This window comes from Salmo salar, chromosome 23 (assembly GCF_965601325.2).
Source record: "Salmo salar chromosome 23, fSalSal1, whole genome shotgun sequence".
In the NCBI taxonomy this organism is placed as follows: Eukaryota; Metazoa; Chordata; class Actinopteri; order Salmoniformes; family Salmonidae; genus Salmo; species Salmo salar.
In genome coordinates, this window is record NC_138313.1 from 18,097,634 (window position 1) to 18,119,686 (window position 22,053).

The 22,053-nt window shown below is 42.3% G+C and overlaps 1 protein-coding gene across 1 annotated transcript in view; it reads left to right on the plus strand.

The window, feature by feature from the left end:
• The first annotated feature begins 6,164 nt into the window (after window positions 1–6,164).
• tgfbr3 (transforming growth factor, beta receptor III) overlaps window positions 6,165–22,053 on the plus strand; it is a 153,623-nt gene continuing 137,734 nt past the window's right edge. The window contains exons 1-2 of the mRNA XM_014169092.3: window positions 6,165–6,420; window positions 12,324–12,548. Of these exons, the coding sequence (XP_014024567.2) occupies window positions 12,488–12,548 (61 nt within the window). The 5' untranslated portion in view covers window positions 6,165–6,420; window positions 12,324–12,487. The remainder of the gene's footprint in view (window positions 6,421–12,323; window positions 12,549–22,053) is intronic.

Here is a 22,053-nt window from a genome sequence, read left to right on the forward strand (position 1 = left end):
AAAGTCAAGGTATTGAAGTGGCCATCACAAAGCCCTGACCTCAATCCTATCGAAAATTTGTGGGCAGAACTGAAAAAGTGTGTGCGAGCAAGGAGGCGTATAAACCTGACTCAGTTACACCAGCTCTGTCAGGAGGAATGTGCAAAATTCACCCAACTTATTGTGGGAAGCTTGTGGAAGGCTACCCAAAATGTTTGACCCAAGTTAATAATTTAAAGGCAATGCTACCAAATACTAATTGAGTGTATGTAAACTTCTGACCCACTGGAAATGTGATGAAAGAAATAAAAGCTGAAATAAATAATTCTCTCTACTATTATTCTGACATTTCACATTCTTAAAGTTAAAGTTACCCTCCAAGCTCATCATTAAGCTCGAGGCCCTGGGTCTGAACCCTGCCCTGTGCAACTGGGTTCTGGACTTTCTGACAGGCCACCCCCAGGTGGTGAAGGTAGGAAACAACACCTCCATTTCGCTGATCCTCAAAACTCGGGCCCCACAAGGGTGCATTCTCAGCCCCCTCCTGTACTCCGTGTTCACCCATGACTGCGTGGCCATGCACACCTCCAACTCAATCATCAAGTTTGCAGATGACACAACAGTAGTAGACTTGATTACCAACAATGACGAGACAGCCTACAGGGAGGAGGTGAGGGCTCTGGGAGTGTGGTGCCAGGAAAATAACCTCTCACTCAATGTCAACAAAACAGATGTCCGTGGACTTGAGGAAACAGCAGAGGGAGCACCCCCCTATCCACATCGATGGAACCGCAGTGGAGAAGGTGGAAAGCTTCAAGTTCCTCTGCGTACACATCACTGACAAACTGAAATGGTCCACCCACACAACCTCAGGAGGCTGAAGAAATTTGTCTTTGCGCCTAAAACCCTCACAAACCTTTATAGATGCACAATTGAGAGCATCCTGTCGGGCTGTATCACCGCCTGGTACGGAAACTGCACCGCCCACAACCTTAGGGCTCTCCAGTACACCTAGAGCACCTGATGTCACAGGAAGGCCAAAAATATCAAGGACAACAACCACCTGAGCCACTGCCTGTTCACCCCGCTATCATCCAGAAGGTGAGGTCAGGACAGGTGCATCAAAGCTGGGACTGAGAGACTGAAAAACAGCTATCTCAAGGCCATCAGACTGTTAAATAGCCATCACTAGCACATTAGAGGCTGCTGCCTATATACAGCAGCCTCTAACATTTAATAAATGGAACACTAGTCACCTTAATGTTTACATATTTTCTATTCTCATTTCATATGTATATACTGTATTCTATTCTACTGTATCTTAGTCTATGCCGCTCTGACATTGCTCGTTCATATATTTATATGATCTTAATTCCTTTACTTAGATTTGTGTGTATTGGGTATATGTTGTGAAATTGTTAGATATTACTTGTTATATTTTACTGCACTGCCGGAGCTAGAAACACAAGCATTTAGCTACACCTGCAATAACATCTGCTAAACACATGTATGTGACCAATAAAATTGTAATTGATTTTGAACTGCGCTCAACATGCAGATGGCGTTTCTTAGGCTGTGTTTACACAGGCAGCCCAATTCTGATCTTTTTTCACTTTTGACCAATCAGATCAGCTCTGAAAAAGATCTGATGTGAAAAGATCTGATGTGATTGGTCAAAAGACCAATTAGTGGAAAAAATATCAGAATTGGGCTGCCTATGTAAATGCAGCCATAGGAAATCGAAATATACTGCTCAAAAAAATAAAGGGAACACTTAAACAACACATCCTAGATCTGAATGAAATAAATAATCTTATTAAATACTTTGTTTCTTTACATAGTTGAATGTGCTGACAACAAAATCACACAAAAATAATCAATGGAAATCCAATTTATCAACCCATGGAGGTCTGGATTTGGAGTCACACTCAAAATTAAAGTGGAAAACCACACTACAGGCTGATCCAACTTTGATGTAATGTCCTTAAAACAACTCAAAATGAGACTCAGTAGTGTGTGTGGCCTCCACATGCCTGTATGACCTCCCTACAACACCTGGGCATGCTCCTGATGAGGTGGCGGATGGTCTCCTGAGGGATCTCCTCCCAGACCTGGACTAAAGCATCCGCCAACTCCTGGACAGTCTGTGGTGCAACGTGGCGTTGGTGGATGGAGCGAGACATGATGTCCCAGATGTGCTCAATTGGATTCAGGTCTGGGGAATGGGCAGGCCAGTCCATAGCATCAATGCCTTCCTCTTGCAGGAACTGCTGACACACTCCAGCCACATGAGGTCTAGCATTGTCTTGCATTAGGAGGAACCCAGGGCCAACCGCACCAGCATATGGTCTCACAAGGGGTCTGAGGATCTTATCTCGGTACCTAATGGCAGTCAGGCTACCTCTGGCGTTCACATGGAGGGCTGTGCGGCCCCCCAAAGAAATGCCACCCCACACCATGACTGACCCACCGCCAAACCGGTCATGCTGGAGGATGTTGCAGGCAGCAGAACGTTCTCCACGGCGTCTCCAGACTCTGTCACGTCTGTCACGTGCTCAGTGTGAACCTGCTTTCATCTGTGAAGAGCACAGGGCGCCAGTGGCGAATTTGTCAATCTTGGTGTTCTCTGGCAAATGCCAAACGTCCTGCACGGTGTTGGGCTGTAAGCACAACCACCACCTGTGGACATCAGGCCCTCATACCACCCTCATGGAGTCTGTTTCTGACCGTTTGAGCAGACACATGCACATTTGTTGCCTGCTGGAGGTCATTTTGCAGGGCTCTGGCAGTGCTTCTCCTGCTCCTCCTTGCACAAAGGCGGAGGTAGCGGTCCTGCTGCTGGGTTGTTGCCCTTCTACGGCATCCTCCACGTCTCCTGATGTACTGGCCTGTCTCCTGGTAGCGCCTCCATGCTCTGGACACTACGCTGACAGACACAGCAAACCTTCTTGCCACAGCTCGCATTGATGTGCCATCCTGGATGAGCTGCACTACCTGAGCCACTTGTGTGGGTTGTAGACTCCGTCTCATGCTACCACTAGAGTGAAAGCATCGCCAGCATTCAAAAGTGACCAAAACATCAGCCAGGAAGCATAGGAACTGAGAAGTGGTCTGTGGTCCCCACCTGCAGAACCACTCCTTTATTGGGCGTGTCTTGCTAATTGCCTATAATTTCCACCTGTTGTCTATTCCATTTGCACAATAGCATGTGAAATGTATTGTCAATCAGTGTTGCTTCCTAAGTGGACAGTTTGATTTCACAGAAGTGTGATTGACTTGGAGTTACATTGTGTTGTTTAAGTGTTCCCTTTATTTTTTTGAGCAGTGTATAATTAATGTTCATTTGGCAGAGTTGCTTTGTAAGTGTATATTTTAAACACAAACAATACTTCTTCAAACTTACAAATAGTGCCATGATGAACCACAAAACATTAGCATTTGTCTGACAATACAGTGCTGACAATAGAAGGGTGAGGAAGAGGAAACATTTGTTGGCCTGCATCTTACTAGGAATCAGGAGTGCTATTTGCAAACAGCCACATGAGGGCAGTATTATGTTTTACAAAAAATTCTGACATGCTCGGACCAACCAATTCCCCAAAATAGGTTATCATGCAGACATCATGACCATGCATTTAATATGCTGTTATTTTCCATTAATTGTTTGATTAAAATATGGTGTGTGTGTGTTGACTTTTTCACTCTATTCAAACTATGAGCTATTGTCCAATGGGCATCTTTTGATGCCTTTGCATGTTCGCTCATTCATACCTCAGGTAAAAAGCATTATCAGTCTTCGTGAGACAGAGGTCAGTGGTTATACACCACATTCCACAGAGATCATTGCTCATTTGTGAGAAATGGTTCCTGTGACAAACTGTGCTTAGTAAATGAACAACAAGTTAACAGAGTAGAGCCAAATATGCCAAAGGCACATCACTTGGCTGGCTCATGATAAAATAGAGTGTGGTTTGAAGTTATGACCTTGCATCTGCAACGGTTTTGTCAAAATCGAAGCCAAATGTATTTTTTCCTTACTCTTCGGGTTTATATTAAAATGTGAAGAATTCATTTTTCATACAAAGTTCACCCCAGCTCCTTTCCTCTTTTTGGCCAATTCTCAATGTTACTTTTTTTCCCTTTTCACTGACCTGACAAGTAGGCTACTAACTATAGGATAGCATACTATACTAACTATAGTACTACCTTTACTTCACAGAAATTCGAAGATATCATGTTATTTTTATTTTCTTATTCATACATTTTTTTCTCCCTGTCTGAGATGTCGGCCTACCCTAAACCCAAACATTGAACGCAAATAAACATAAAATACATGCAGGCATTTCACCTTCATCATACATATGTATGAGATGTAAAATGATTTTAGCCCTTTGAGCTTTAGCTTGTCAACTCTCAGAAGCGGCACATCAGTGTTGCCGTGAAGGTATCAAGGTGTTCCATAATAAAGTTTCCTCCCCTCCTGTCACAGGTGCCGGCTAATTAGTGGCAAATCCGCTCTCTGAAATTTCTGTTGTACCCTTCCGTATAGCATTTACCTCTCTGTGGAGAGATGATATGTTTTGCTTTGCTGTGATGTCTGTTTGTTCAGAGATGTCGAGGTAGGTACATGTATGCAGGAAAAAATATCAATATCCTCTCTAACACAGACACACATGTTTGTTTGACTATCCTTGTGGGGACCAAACAAATGATTCCCATTCAAAATACTATTTTCTTTAAAACTAGCCCCTAACCCTAATTTTAACCCTAAACCTAACCCCTAAACCTAAAATAGCGTTTTGCCTGGTGGGGCCCGGCAAAATGTCCCCACTTATCAAAATGTGCCCTGTTTTACTATCATTGTGAGGACTTTTGGTCCCCACAAGGATAATAAAACCAAAAATAAACACGCAGACTTGCTTCCTTCCGTCCCTCTCCTCGCCCCAATTTGGGCTTCAACCAGGAACACTGAACACAGCCTTCCACGAAGCATCGTTACCACCACAAAACCTACAGCCTTTGCAGTGCATGGCAAACAACTACACTGAGGTCTCAGACCAAGTGACGTCACTGATTGAAACGTTACTAGTTACGTTAGCACGCACAGCGAACTAGATAGTCACAAAGACATGCCAGATGATAACTCTCTGGGAGGCGGTGACCACATGGAACATTTTACTATTCATCTTTTTTTTTTACATTAAATATAGCTCCCTTGCAGAAATCTACATTTGTATTTTTTCTACATATTCAATTGTTTTCCTATTTTCTTGACCATTCGATGCTAACAAAACAGTAATGTAATAAACATGTAGCCGTTGTTAGGTTATGTCAATGGCATGAATAGAGAAAACCAAGGAACAAGACCTTGATGGGAGAGAGAGAGAGAGATAATACTTCTGGTATATCTTTAGACAGCTTTAGACTTCTGATGCCCAGTCTGATGCTTTCCCTTGAACGGGGCTCCACTATAGCCAATGTTTTTTTTGGCAATACAATTGTTCCCTGATTGGCTGAACGGGGTGTGTAGACAAGTAGTTGAGCGCAAGAAGAAACAGTTTCGTGCATGTGCTCAAATATGTTTTGTTCGCACGCAGTTAGCAATTCGCGTGTCCGAATGTGTATAATTTTTAATTTGTGCATGCGTTGAAACATTTTGTGCTTGTGCAGGTGAATGCCTACAGACATGCACATATTGTTTTCCTCTCACGATTTAGAGGATACCAGTCTGCAACGTAACGTGCAATCGAATGAGTTAGAAAATTCACGCGCACAAATCATTTGGGTTCACACCTTAATGTCTGTGTGCACGAATCAGCTTTCCCTCGTGTTAGAGGTGGCATCAATATAACGCCATAGCTCCAACTTGGTTGGGCATGCTTTTCTCAACTAAAAAAACAACAACATTGGAAAATGCTGCTTGAAGAGTACCAACATTGTCCTTTAATATGAATTATTAATGTCATATTTTAACTTCCCCTGACATCCCCATAACTTCATTTTAAATCCCCATAATAACAATAATCTGTTATGAATTAGATAGTTCTATTAGCCTATATTGTGTGTGTCTAATGCCATAATGTGCAATCTGTTTTTACCATAATTATACTTGCACTTTAATGACAGCAGGGCCGCAATTGTCTGCTCTAGTCTACCTTGCACCCTCCTCCTATCACAAGACCCACCCCCAAAATGAAGTTCTTAGTGAAAAGGGGGATAGGTAGCCTATTTCAAACTTTTAAGCGATAGTAGTAGACTCACTATCCATAAACTTGGCAAATTCTGTAACCTGACAACTAACGTTGTTTTCCAAGGACGCGGTTGTATTTGTATGTTTTTCAAAGTAAAGGAAAGGATACATTTCGCATCCATTCGAACCGCTGCAAGGCAAGCTACAACTTCCAACAAAGTTTGCGTTGACATTTCTGGAGATTCTGCATGGTAGGCTACGTCAGAAGTTTTACAAGTTTTCCAACCTGTTATGCTAGCGTATAGCAAGAAAAATAATGAATTACGTTAAGCCTACATAGTACATTGTTTTATGAAAATCATTTTTTATAATGTACACAACTCTGACTCTGAAGCAAATAATTAGCCCCTTACTGGATACAAAATACGGCACGTTTTATGTCTGTTTGATGGACAGTATGTTTGCAAGTGAAATTTGTTGTCGACTGTGTTACACATTCGTAAACCAAAATGTGCTTTGGCTTTTGTTTTGATTGTTTATTTGATAACACGGCACAGCGCTGCGCAAAATGTTCTTCCGATGAATTCACACATGAAATTCAGCATTATGGGTGTTTTTCCTCTTATCTACTTGTATGACTTCCCATGCTGTCATGGCTAAGCAACTGTCTCAACAGCTATTTGCAAACAACATTTTGAGTATATTGAAACATGCTCTCATAACCAAACACACATGGCAGTTGCATGGTCTTTCCATACACCTACAGCTACCTATCCCCTCTCAATTGATGTGTCATCATTGTTGCTTCAAATATGCAATTAATGGTTTATAACTGTCTATAACTAAATCAAACATAGTAATGCAGGCTTTATGATATTGGGTTACATTAGTATTAGACTAGGGTATTTATTTGTGCAACCTTTGATTTAGACAACAAGGTCAGAGGATCACTGTTGGGAATTAAGTTCAAAGTTACACCACTGACCTGCCATAAACAGATAGGCCTATAGCATCTTCGTGCTGAACAACACTCTTCTGTGTTATTTTGTTGTGTATCCCTGCCTTCAACAAGTTGTGTTCCAGTGTGACGTCACTGATGTGAAAGCATGCACGATACAAACTTACTTTCGATAGGATGTGAATGCATTTACAGTAACGATTGGTACGTTCGCAGTATGCATGTACAGTATCTCCCTTTAGTTTGAGTTCTCACGAACTTATGCTGATTTTGTCATTTTAGGAGCCGTTTTCAGAAACCCGTTTATGCATCATAATAATGTTATTGACTTGATGAAAGTGGACATACAGTAACCGTTTCCCTTGTTATTATGAACGAATATCCGAGATATATTACGTCTGATATGGGAAAAGTCATAATTAATATAGTTATAAAACATGAGCTAAAAAAAAGCTTTTGATTTCAAATCGAGCTCTGTGTCAGAAAGCTGATTTAATTACTTTCTAAAGACTTGCTTTAGGGAGTTCCGAGGAGGATTATTATTGTGCAGCTCTGAAGGGCATGGTAGGCAGAGTCTGGGGCATGATAGACTGTGTTAATCAGGTGAAGCTAAGCCCATTATACTGTATAATGAGACATACTTATGTTTGATAGCAACTATAGTGTTGTGCCAATGTTTGAATGCTATATTTCTGATAGCTTAGATTTGACCTGCGTTTGATAGCTATGTTTGATAGCTGAGGTAAGGGCGTGTACCTATTCCATGGTGTCAGAAGTATGAAGACGGGTGAGAGACCTGTGACTCATGCCTTAGGTGAGATGATGAAAACACACAAGGTGAGGCCGTGCCTGATAACAAAGCATGCCCTCAGTCTCTATATCAGTGAATAACTGAACTGACTCAGAGAGAAAAGCAGGGCCAGGGAGAATTCCTGCAATATGTGCTTGTTGGTGCTTGTGTGTATGTACTTAGTTGTGACCCACTCTTATAGATCACAAATACTGTCTAGGGCTGGGAATTGCCATGGACCTCACAATATTATATTATCGTGATACTTAGGTGCCGATACGATATGTACTGCGATTCTCACGATTCCATATGTATTGCGATTCGATACTATGATTTTATTGCGATTCGATTTTCTAAACATATTTCTCACCGTATGTCTTCTGCGGAGGGATAAGAGAGAGCCATTAGAAAACGAGTTACGATCAGTCATGGAAGAAAATAGCTGAAAACAAATTGTCTCCCTATTTAAAAATACATGTAAGATGAAGAACAGGCTAAGTACAGCCAACTAGCACAAAAATAATGTGTCGATATTGTCAAAATGATACAATATATTGTCAAAAATAATATCCCGATATGTAACTGTCGATTTCCCCCCCCCCCCCCCCCAATCACTACTAATACTGACGACGTTCCGTGTATGAGCGGAAGGTCTGGCTGTATGTGTGGGTTCACTCACTCGGGTCATAGGCATAGTAAATAGTACACAGATGGATGGAGAGAGTGTGCAGCTGGTCAGTCTCGGTCACACACACTCACGCATGCATCAAGACTTACGTCCCTAGTGTATCCTTGCATTGACACTTGGCATTGCACATCCACAAGAGGGGATGTGGGGAGGGAACATTGGTCTCTTCTGAACGACCACATTTTCTATTATAAACAAGTGGAGTTACTCTAGTCTGCATCATCGGTGTCTTACGCAATTCAGAAACTGAACATTGTTTAGTCTGCAACCAGCCAGCCTACTTCAATCAGTGAAGTAGTGAAATGACAGCAGACAAATGAGTGTCATTTTAGGTTATGAAACTTCTCAGTGTCCTAGTGCATAAACGTAGTTCATTTTCTGGAGGGGCCGTTATCCAGATGGACTAATGAACTGAGATTAGGTGGTTGGGGATGCTCATTCAGACACATTAGCTGTATTTAATAGGTGATTTATGCTTGATCCGGCATAAGAGTGGCCAAGCATGCAAGTAACTGGTCTCTGGGTGGTTTGCGACCGGCAATGGACATCCTTCATTACACAGCCTTTTCCCTCCTTTGTTAGATAGCAGGGACTTATATTAACAGCCCTATCACACCGTTGATTCATGGTCTGCCTACTAGGGGTGCCTAAAACTCATAAAACTGTTTTAGTATCATTTTGCATTAGGCCTAGATGTGACCAAGGGCCATATGTTTCAAGCGTCTCAGAGTAGGAGTGCTGATCTAGGATCAGTTTAGCCTTTTAGATCACAATGAATACGATTACATGGAGCGGCTTGACTCTTCCTAGATCAGCACTCCTACTCCTAGAAGGTTGCTACATACGGCCATAGTAGTACGTTTGTTTTTTCATCTCAGTTTATGTTTATGTAAACAACTCTGCCTGTTTTGGAAACCTTGTGGCATTTATGCTCCCTCTGACGCTGCAAGAGTGTAGAGTGCTTCATAGCTACTTATTATGTTCAGTCTGGGGTCTGCAGTGTTTCTAATGTGTTTTCCAGAGCAGCTTGGAGTGAAATGGAAGCTCTGCTTAGATGGACGGCTAGAGTTTAAAGAGAAGTCACATGAGGTGATCCTACTGTTACGGCAACAAAAAGTCTGTCAATTTCTCGCATCGGTTTGAATCCAGAGTCCAGACCCATGCAATCAACCAATAGAATGGTTGACTTGACTCTTTCACGATAGGCTGGGCCAGTGCTTTTTTTCCTCCGGCAACAATTAGGCATAATGAAAGTGCTGCTGAACCAACTGTCACAACCATCAATCTGATCTCTGGGAGCAAGCAAAAACCCTTCAGTCCGTTTATCTTTCTCAGCACTTTCTCTTGTTTCGCTCTTCTTGCCCTAGGCCACTCTGTGCTCTGTGGTGTCGCAAAACAGTTCAGCCCTGGCCTCAATGCTGTGTGAATAATATCTTGTCATCTATTTTCCCTTTGATATTGTCTTTGTCCTAGAGAGGAGTTATGGGGGGACACAGTTTACCTCCACATGAAGGGGGAAGAGGGGCGTTGGGAAAGGGGCCCACAAGTCAAAAGAAGGCACTAGCCCCGCCCGGCGAGCTGGAAGTGTAATATTTGTTGTGATCCTCCAAAATGACTTCCCAGCCCACGCAGCCGCCAGGGTCTGAAAGGCCCTTTGTTCCAGCCGCTGTTTGCGCTGTGGAGCACAACGGTGCACCTTAGCCCTCCTTAGGCTTCCGTCCGTCCGTACAGCTCTCCTCCCATGCACTCTGCTGCTGTGGAAAGGTGAAGAGGTGTGTGAAGTCGGAAAAAGACAGAGATGCTCCATCTGTAACATGACCACATCTCTCTCACTCGGATCTCAACACTGGCCGGGCGGTCACACCAGATGACCAGCATGTCTTCTTACAACAGACTTGTCAACAACCGACGGCCGCCATGGTCCATGAGCGCTGCTGGCCACTGGCCCAACTATTACATTTTCTATAGAATAGATTCTGAACTCATGTTGCTTTGAGGTGGGTTGGCAGGTAAGTCTAAGGGGAACAAACATGAACATTTTAATAAGATTCTGACGTTGACACATCAGATCATCACATGATAAGGCAGACAGTACATACAGAGTAGAGAAATACAGAGCACAATGCATTACTCAAGTGTGTGTTGTCTCTACAGAGAGAGGAAACCACTGGGGCTGGCCTCTGGCCTGTCAGGACTCTGCACTGGGGTCCTAATCTGAAGGGCTTTACTGCAGTGTTGCATTCCTGTGTGTGCTGCGTTATTGCTCTATTGTTCAGAGAATCCACTGCTTTTATAAGGTAATCCTAACAACTCAATGAGCTATGAAAAAGGTTTTTCCCTTTTTTGACTGATGTTGTGATACTGAGGCAGGCTTATTGTTCACTTATTATTTTACGAAATATTTCAACATATTACTTTTAGAAGAGAAAAAGTTCAATCTGCTCATAAACTGTTTGGAAAAAAACGAACAAACAGTTTCACCCAAATATAACTGAATAATAACAAGGCCTGTCACCATGTTGAAAAAAATCCAGGATAAATGACATTCAAAGCATATTTTTGATCTAGCTGGTCCCCTACCTTATATGCTGTAGCCAACTTTTCTATAGTTGTCAAGCCATACATACTGTATCTTTGGCATGCCAACAAATGGACACGAGAGCATTTGGCTAAGACACAGACAGACTGGACCACCAGTCTAATTCCAATGCCTTTGTGTTTCTGAAAATTACTGACAAGGTTTTTTTTTAAAGACTGATTTCATGTGGATGACACATGATAGTTGTTGCATTGTTGTTACCGTTTTTGACATATCAAAGCTTTGAGTTGCAAAATGTTGAGAACCTGTGGTTTAGAACTCCAGTACAGAAGCATTTAATTAAATATAATGGTAAAAAGACACGTTTTTTATTAATATTATTCTGTTTTATCAGGACATATGATCCATTGGATTATCCATTCATTAATTTGAGAGCATTTATTGTTATTGTGTTAATATGAGGAACAATAGCAATTGAATGAATTGAGACCATAAGGATGTTATGGTCCTCAGCCCTATTAGAGAGGGTGGGCTAGCAGTATATGAGCTTAGTTAGCCCTGTCAAGTTCAACAGTTCAGCCATGGTCATGCTGATTAGCAGCACGGTCAACCCCACCACCACTAAGCAGTTTAGCCAAGACCCCGGTGGAGGATCCAGTCTTTCCCAACGATCTCAATTAAACTTTGTGAAATCCCCCCCATACCATGTTCAGAAAACAGGGTTTTCACACCCAGCATTTCCTCGACCCTCAGACACACCTCTTTGACTGACCGGGCATGGGCTATGGTGGGGTAGGTGGGTGGCCGGTATGGGTACCAAGAACAGGGACCTTAAGAACTCACATGACGTCTAATTATCCCTATGAGATTAATCCTCCTGGTCTCCGGGCTGCTGTCTTCCCTCTTTCTCCCCTCTCTCACGTCTCTTCTCATCAGTCCAACAGGGAACTAGATCCTAATGCCCCTTCTGTTACTTACCACTTCTGCGTTCCAAATGGCACCCTATATAGTGCTTTACTTTTGATCTGGGGTATGGTCAAAAGTAGTGCACTATGCAGGGAATAGGATGCCATTTGAGACATACACTCTCTCTGACACTTTACTCTGGCCATGCTGAACGGTTATGCACCACATTTCTCTGTCTAACTCTCTCTCTACTTCATCTCATTCACTTTGCAGCAGGAGCTTCTGTGAGGTTTCTCTCTACTGACGGACTGTGAGGTGAAAGAAGAGTTGTCTTTGTGAAGAACCAGGAGGAAGGGAAGGCCGGCCAGTGATCACATCCTGTCCTCTTCTGGAGAAGCTGTAGGCCAGTACTACTACAGTACGACTACAATACTCTGATGGCAGACAGACCCATTCTACCCCTGTTGCTTCTGGCATTCTGCTGCTCAGCATTTGCAGGTAAGTTATGTTTGGCTGCATATCTGTAGACATAGGGATTTGAATGATATATTACAGGCTATACTTTTTATTACAAGTTTTCTCAGAAAGATAAGAATAAAGGCTTTTGGTAATGCTGTAGCAATCATTGAAATGGAAACGGCATGTTTAGAGAGAGATATTTTTCTGTTTGAGGGAGTACACATGCATGCTTTATTCGATTGAGCCTTCATTGTGGAAGGCAGCCAAGCAGTGGAATCACTCGTAGGAACTGGAAGCACACTTTGCACTCCAGGCCTCGTCAGGACGAGCCTAGTGTTGCCTGTTTTTGTCAGGCAATCACAAATCGGTACACACTTGGGGAATTTCCACTGTCTCCCCCAGCAGGCAGGCAAGCCTCCCCAGAGCAGAGAGTGGTTGTCAGAGCTTTGAGACTGAGGCAGGGCTCAGCCAGGGTTGAAACAAGACTGTGGAAGCAGGGTTGAGGAGGCAGGGCTGAGGCTGGGTTGAGACTGGGCTGAGGCAGGGGTGAGGAGGCAGGACTGGGACGGAGGTCGTGCTGAGGAGGCAGGGCTCAGGCAGGGAGATTTGCATTAAGAAAGTGCTGACAGCTTCAATCTTATAGCAGGTCCAGAAGGCCTCCATGACATTTATCTGCCTTCAGACGAAGCCAAAAGCACAGTGATTTATAGCCATTTGGCAGGGCAGACCACAGAGAGAGAAGAGAAAAACAACAACAAGCAAACAAATAGGATGACGCTTTCAGAAAACCTGTGGTTGGTTCTAGGAAGGGTGTCGGATGTTGAAGATTCAGTCTGCTAATCAACATTGGGTCCCACTTTAACCAAACTTCATAAACTCCTCGTAAGACCTATGTAGATTCTTCAGAAATCATTCATAAGTGAATGATTATGTAATGACTGCTTGTCAATGATTTGTGAAGCATTTATCTTGTGTTTATTAAGAATTGATGAATGCCCTATACGGTCTGTAATGTGTGATCTAACATAAAAAAAACGTAGTTTTGTATTGTGAGTGCCTGAAGTGGAACATTTTGATAACAACCGTCATCGTAGGAAACAACTTACCGTAACACATCAGCTTTGACTACAGCCTTCGCACTATTCTCTGTAGGCAGTAGCCACTCTCTCCAGAGACTTGATGTTGACCATATAGCGAACAATAGCGGCCCAGGCAATATCTGCTCTGAGTGGAGCAAACACTATCTCTCCCACTTTGACACAATGAGCTCACGCATGATGTTTTCCACTAAATTCCTCCACATGCACTCGGCTGCCAGCATTGTTGCATTTCGTAGTGGTGGAAAAAGTTCAAAATGTTCATTCTTGAGTAAAAGTAAAAATACCTTAAAACCTGTTAGGGCTAGGGGGCAGTATTTGCACGGCTGGATAAAAAAAATGTACCCGATTTAATCTGGTTACTAATCCTACCCAGTAACTAGAATATGCATATACTTATTATATATGGATAGAAAACACTCTAAAGTTTCTAAAACTGTTTGAATGGTGTCTGTGAGTATAACAGAACTCATTTGGCAGGCAAAACCCTGAGACATTTTCTGACAGGAAGTGGATACCTGATGTGTTGTATTACCTTTAAACCTATGCCATTGAAAAACACAGGGGCTGAGGAATATTTTGGCACTTCCTATTGCTTCCACTAGATGTCCCCAGCCTTTACAAAGTGTTTTGAGTCTTCTGGAGGGAGGTCTGACCGAACAAGAGACATGGAACGATGATGGCCCATTAGACACCTGGCGCGCGAGTTCATGTTGGGTACCCTCGTTCCAATACGTTATAAAAGAGTATGCATTCGTCCACCTTGAATATTATTCATGTTCTGGTTAAAAAAGGCCCTAATGATTTATGCTATACAACGTTTGACATGTTTGAACGAACGTAAATATATTTTTTCCCCTCGTTCATGAAGTGAAGTCCGGCGGGCTTAGATCATGTGCTAACAAGACGGAGATTTTTGGACATAAATGATGAGCTTTTTTGAACAAAACTACATTCGTTATGGACCTGTGATACCTGGAAGTGACATCTGATGAAGAGAATCAAAGGTAATGGATTATTTACATAGTATTTTCGATTTTAGATCTCCCCAACATGACGACTAGTCTGTATCGCAACGCGTATTTTTCTGGGCGCAGTGCTCAGATTATTGCAAAGTGTGATTTCCCAGTAAGGTTATTTTTAAATCTGGCAAGTTGATTGCGTTCAAGAGATGTAAATCTATAATTCTTTAAATGACAATATAATATTTTACCAATGTTTTCTAATTTTAATTATTTAATTTGTGATGCTGACTTGACTGCCGGTTATTGGAGGGAAACGATTTCCTCAACATCAATGCCATAGTAAAACGCTGTTTTTGGATATAAATATGAACTTGATAGAACTAAAAATGCATGCATTGTCTAACATAATGTCCTAGGAGTGTCATCTGATGGAGATTGTAAAAGGTTAGTGCATCATTTTATCTGGTTTTATGGTTTTGGTGACCCTGTCTTTGAATTGACAAAACATTACACACAACTCTTGTAAATGTACTGTCCTAACATACTCTAAATTTATGCTTTCGCCGTAAAACCTTTTTGAAATCGTAAAACGTGGTTAGATTAAGGAGATGTTTATCTTTCAAAGGGTGTAAAATAGTTGTATGTTTGAAAAATTTGAATTTTGACATTTATTTGGATTCAAATTTGCCGCTCTTGAAATGCACCTGCTGTTGATGGAGTGCACCACGGGTGGGACGCATGCGTCCCACCTAGCCCATAGAGGTTAAAGCTGCAATATGTAACTTTTCCGGCGACCTGACAAAATTGACATAGAAATGTGAGTTATAGATCTGTCATTCTCATTGAAAGCAAGTCTAAGAAGTGGTAGATCTGTTCTATGTGTTACTTCTATGCTTCCCGTTCTTAAGTTACATGTTTACGTCTTTTACTTTTGGTTTTGTACACTAGCTTCAAACAGCTGAAAATACAATATTTTTGGTAATGGAAAATATATTTTATAGCGGTTTAGATGGTACAATGATTCTCAAATCAAATCAAACTTTATTTGTCACATGCGCCGAATACAAGAAGTGTAGACCTTACCGTAAAATGCTTACAAGCCATTCGCCAAAAGTGCAGTTCAAGAAGAGTTAAGAAAATTTTTACCAAATAAACTAAAGTAAAAAAATAATAAAAAGTAACACAATAACGAGGCTATTTACAGGGGGTACCGAGTCAGTGTGCGGGGGTACAGATTAGTTGAGGTAATTTGTACATGTAGGTAGGGGTAAAGTGACTATGCATAGATAATAAACAGCGAGTAGCAGCGGTTTCCAAAACCAATGGATGGAGGGGGTCAATGTAAATAGTCCGGTGGCCATTTGATTAATTGTTCAGCAGTCTTATGGCTTGGGGAAGCTGTTAACCTGTTAGGGCTAGGGGGCAGCATTTGCACGTCTGGATAAAAAAAATGTACCCGATTTAATCTGGTTACTAATCCTACCCAGTAACTAGAATATGCATATACTTATTATATATGGATAGAAAACACTCTAAAGTTTCTAAAACTGTTTGAATGGTGTCTGTGAGTATAACAGAACTCATTTGGCAGGCAAAACCCTGAGACATTTTCTGACAGGAAGTGGATACCTGATGTGTTGTATTGACTTTAAACCTATCCCATTGAAAAACACAGGGGCTGAGGAATATTTTGGCACTTCCTATTGCTTCCACTAGATGTCACCAGCCTTTACAAAGTGTTTTGAGTCTTCTGGAGGGAGATCTGACCGAACAAGAGCCATGGAACGATGATGTCCCATTAGACACCTGGCGCGCGAGTTCATGTTGGGTACCCTCGTTCCAATACGTTATAAAAGAGTATGCATTCGTCCACCTTGAATATTATTCATGTTCTGGTTAAAAAAGGCCCTAATGATTTATGCTATACAACGTTTGACATGTTTGAACGAACGGAAATATATTTTTTCCCCTCGTTCATGACGAGAAGTCCGGCTGGCTTAGATCATGTGCTAACAAGACGGAGATTTTTGGACATAAATGATGAGCTTTTTTGAACAAAACTACATTCGTTATGGACCTGTGATACCTGGAAGTGACATCTGATGAAGAGAATCAAAGGTAATGGATTATTTACATAGTATTTTCGATTTTAGATCTCCCCAACATGACGTCTAGTCTGTATCGCAACGCGTATTTTTCTGGGCGCAGTGCTCAGATTATTGCAAAGTGTGATTTCCCAGTAAGGTTATTTTCAAATCTGGCAAGTTGATTGCGTTCAAGAGATGTAAATCTATAATTCTTTAAATGACAATATAATATTTTAGCAATGTTTTCTAATTTTAATTATTTAATTTGTGACGCTGACTTGACTGCCGGTTATTGGAGGGAAACGATTTCCTCAACATCAATGCCATAGTAAAACGCTGTTTTTGGATATAAATATGAACTTGATAGAACTAAAAATGCATGCATTGTCTAACATAATGTCCTAGGAGTGTCATCTGATGGAGATTGTAAAAGGTTAGTGCATCATTTTAGCTGGTTTTATGGTTTTGGTGACCCTGTCTTTGACTTGACAAAACATTACACACAACTCTTGTAAATGTACTGTCCTAACATACTCTAAATTTATGCTTTCGCCGTAAAACCTTTTTGAAATCGTAAAACGTGGTTAGATTAAGGAGATGTTTATCTTTCAAATGGTGTAAAATAGTTGTATTTTTGAAAAATTTGAATTTTGACATTTATTTGGATTCAAATTTGCCGCTCTTGAAATGCACCTGCTGTTGATGGAGTGCACCACGGGTGGCACGCTAGCGTCCCACCTAGCCCATAGAGGTTAAGGAGCCTTTTGGTCCTAGACTTGGTGCTCCTCTACCGCTTGCCATGCGGTAGCAGAGAAAACATTCTATGACTTGGGTGACTGGCGTGTCTGACAATTTTATAGCTTTCCTCTGACACAGGCTATTATGTAGGTCCTGGATGGCAGGAAGCTTGGCTCCAGTGATGTACTGGGTCGTACGCACTACCCTCTGTAGCACCTTACGGTCAGATGCCGAGCAGTTGCCATACCAGGCGGTGATGCAACCGGTCAGGATGCTCTCAATGGTGCAGCTGTAAAGCTTTTGGAGAATCTGGGGATCCGACCACTGTTGTGTCGTCAGCAAACCTAATGATGATGGTGTTGGAGTCGTGTTTGGCCACGCAGTCGTGGGTGAACAGGGAGTACAGGAGGACTAAGTACACACCCCTGAGGGGCCCCAGTGTTTAGGATCAGCGTGGCAGACGTGTTGTTGTCTACCCTTACCACCTGGGGGTGGCCCGTCAGGAAGTCCAGGATCCAGTTGCAGAAGGAGATGTTTAGTCCCAGGGTCCTTAGCTTAGGTGTTCCTTTTGTCCAGGTGGGAAAGTTCAGTGTGGAGTGCGATTGAGATTGCATCATCTGTGGATCTGTTGGGGCGGTATGCGATTTGGAGTGGGTCTAGGGTATCCGGGAGGATGCTGTTGATGTGAGCCATGACCAGCCTTTCAAAGCACTTCATGGTTACCGACGTGAGTGCTACGGGATGGTAATCATTTAGTCAGGTTACCTTCGCTTCCTTGGGCACAGGGACTATGGTGGTCTGCTTGAAACATGTAGGTATTACAGACTCGGTCAGGGAGAGATTGAAAATGTCAGTGAAGACACTTGCCAGTTGGTCCGCGCTTACTTTGAGTACAAGTCATGGTAATCCGTCTGGCCCCGCAGCTTGGTGAATGTTAACCTGTTTAAAGGTCTTGCTCGCATCGGCTACCGTGAGCGTTATCACACAGTCATCCAGAACATCTGGTGCTCTTCTGCATGCTTCAGTATTGCTTCCCTCAAAGCGGGCATGAAAGGAATTTAGCTCGTCTGGTATGCTTGTGTCACTGGTAAGCTCGCGTCTAGGTTTCCCTTTGTAGTCCGTAATAGGTTTCAAGCCCTGCCACATCCGAAGAGCGTCAGAGCCGGTGTAGTAGGATTCAATCTTAATCCTGTATTGACGCTTTCCTTGTTTGATGGTTTGTCTGAGGGCATAGCAGAATTTCTTATAAGCGTCCGGATTAGTGTCCCGCTCTAGCCTTTAGCTCAATGCGGATGTTGCCTGTAATCCATGGCTTCTGGTTGGGATATGTACGTACGGTCACTGTGGGGACGACGACGTCGTCGATGCTCTTATTGATGAAGCCAGTGACTGAGGTGGTATACTCCTCAATGCCATTGGATGAATACCGGAACATATTCCAGTCTGTGCTTGCAAAACAGTCCTGTAGTGTAGCATCCACGTCATCTGACCACATCTGTATTGAGCGAGTCACTGGTACTTCCTGCTTTAGTTTTTGCTTGTAAGCAGGAATCAGGAGGATAGAATTATGGTCAGAATTGCCAAATGGGCTTCCTGAGTGGTGCAGGGGTCTAAGGCACTGCATTGCAGGGATATCTTTGTCTCATCTCGCATTAGCGACTCCTGTGGCGGGCCGGGCACAGTGCACACTGACCAGGTCGCTAGGTGTACGGTGTTTCCTCCGACACATTGGTGCGGCTGGCTTCCGGGTTGGATGCGCGCTGTGTTAAGAAGCAGTGCGGCTTGGTTGGATTGGGTTTCGGATGACGCATGGCTCTCGACCTTCGCCTCTCCCGAAATTGGGGAGAAAAGGGGGGTCATTTTTAAAAAAAATTTAAGATTTGCCAAATGGAGGGAGGGGGAGAGCTTTGTATGCATCTCTGTGTGTGGAGTAAAGGTGGTCTAGAGTTTTTTTTTTTTTTTTCCTCTGGTTGCACATGTGATATGCTGGTAGAAATGAGGTAAAACTGATTTAAGTTTTCCTGCATTAAAGACCCCTGCCACTAGGAGTGCCACTTCTGGATGAGCATTTTCTTGTTTACTTATGGCCTTATAGAGTTGGTTGAGTGCGGTCTTAGTGCCAGGATCGGTCTGTGGTGGTAAATTGACGGCTACAAATAATATAGATGAGAACTCTCTTGGTAGATGCTGTGGTCTACAGCTTATCATAAGGTACTCTACCTAAAGCGAACAATACCTCGAGACTTCTTTAATATTAGACATCGCGCACCAGCTGTTATTGATAAAAAGACACACACCCCCACCCCTCGTTTTACCAGACGTAGCTTCTTCTCTGTTCTGCCGGTGCATGAAAATCCCGCCAGCTCTATATTATCCATGTCGTCGCTCAACCGCGGCTCGGTGAAACACAAGATATTACTGTTTTTAATGTCCAGTTGTTAGGATAATCGTAATCAATTTTATTTTCCAATGATTGTATGTTAGCCAGTAGAATGGATGGCAGTGGGAGTTTACTCACTCGCTTACGGATTCTCAGAAGGCAGCCCGATCTGCGCCCCCTTCGTCTTTTCTTCATGCAAATGACAGGAATTTGGGCCTGTTCCCGGAAAAGCAGTATATCCTTCTCGTCGGACTCGTTAAAGGAAAAAGCTTCTGCCAGTTCGTGGTGAATAATCGCTGTTCTGATGTCCAGAAGTTATTTTCAGTCATAAGAGAAGGTAGCAGCAACATTATGTAAAAAATACGTTTCAAACAACGCAAAAAACCTAACGAAATAGCACAGTTGGTTAGGAGCATTTAAAACGTCAGCCATGCTCTTGGGCACCATCCTAACAATCTCTCTACACTATACTTCCTTGTTTTGTCACATAAACTGAAATTAGGCTAACTATTAGAATTTTAGCAAGCAGGAAATGGCGGAGCGATTTCTGCATAGTGCATCTTTATAGAAAATGACTCAACTAAAAGTGAAAGTCACCCAGTAAAATACTACTTACGTAAAAGTCTAAAAGTATCTGGTTTTATGGGTACGTCAGTACAGTGGTGGAAAAAGTGCTCAATCATTTATCATACTAAAAGTAAAAAGTAAATGCTATACATAAATTCCTTACATTAAGCAAATCAGGCGGCCCAATTTATTTTTTATTTTTTTTACGGACAGCCAGGGGCTCACTCCAAAACTTACAAACACAGTATTTGTGTTTAGTGATTGATAGGTGCGTTAGTAACCATATTACTGTCCTGCCTGAGCGTTTGAAATGTAGCAAGTACTTTAGGGTGTCAGGGAAAGTGTATGAGAGTTAGGGTTGGACGGTATCCAGACTTTCATACCGTCGGTATTACCAAATATGCACACAAGGGGCACTATTATATATATTTTTTGACACACAAAATTATTTAGGCAATAGGGATCTTGATCAAGGAGGGGATTGAATGTCTCTGCTGTAACCAAGAAGCTTTATCTTGACATCTAGCCACTTAGCTAGAAAGTTAGCAAACCAAATGCATAGTTGGAGCCCTGAGCTGGATATAATTCTTAGATTTCTTCTAGTTATACTTAACTTATAGTTATACGCAGTGGTGTAGCACGCAGCCCCCGCGAGGCAGTGGTGCGTGTACTATTTAATGAAGCTGCCAGTTGAGGACTTGTGAGGCATCTGTTTCTCAAACTAGACACTCTAATGTACTTGTACTCTTGCTCAGTTGTGCACCGCAGCCTCCCACTCCACTTTCTATTCTGGTTAGAGACAGTTTGCGCTGTTCTGTGAAGGGAGTAGTACACAGGGTTCTTCAGTTTCTTGGCAATTTCTCGCATGGAATAGCCTTTATTTCGGAGAAAAAGAATAGACTGACAAGTTTCAGAAGAAAGTTAATTGTTTCTGGCCATTTTGAGCCAGTAATCGAACCCACAAATGCTGATGCTACAGACACTCAACTAGTCTAAAGAAGGCCAGCTTTATTGCTTCTTTATTCCGAACAACAGTTTTCAGCTGTGCTAACATAATTGCAAAAGGGTTTTCTAATGATCAATTATCCTTTTAAAATCAATAACTTGGATTAGCTAACACAACGTGCCATTGGAACACAGGAGTGATGGTTGCTGATAATGGGCCTCTGTACGCCTATGTAGATATTCCATAAAAAATCATCCATTTCCAGCTACGATAGTAATTTACAACATTAACAATGTCTACACTGTATTTCTGTTTAATTTGATGTTATTTTAATGGACAAAAAATGTGCTTTTCTTTCAAAAACATGGAAATGTCTAAGTGATCCCAACCCTTTGAACGTGTGTGTGTGTGTGTGTGTGTGTGTCACGGCTGTTTAAAGTATCGGACCAAGACGCAGCGTGTTTGTAGTTCCACATATTTATTATTACCGTGAAACGTTTGCAATACACCAAAAACTTGAAAGAACAAAACAACAAACTGTGACGCAGAGAGAAAACACACTCAAAAATGAACAACCCACAAACACAAGTGGAAAAACCCCCTACATAAATATGATCTCCAATTAGAGACAACGAGAACCGGCTGCCTCTAATTGGAGATCATCCCAACAACCCCAACATAGAAATAGAAACCTAGAAAACCCACATAGAAACAGATAACAAGAAAACCACCCAAAAACACCCCCTGTCACGCCCTGACCTACT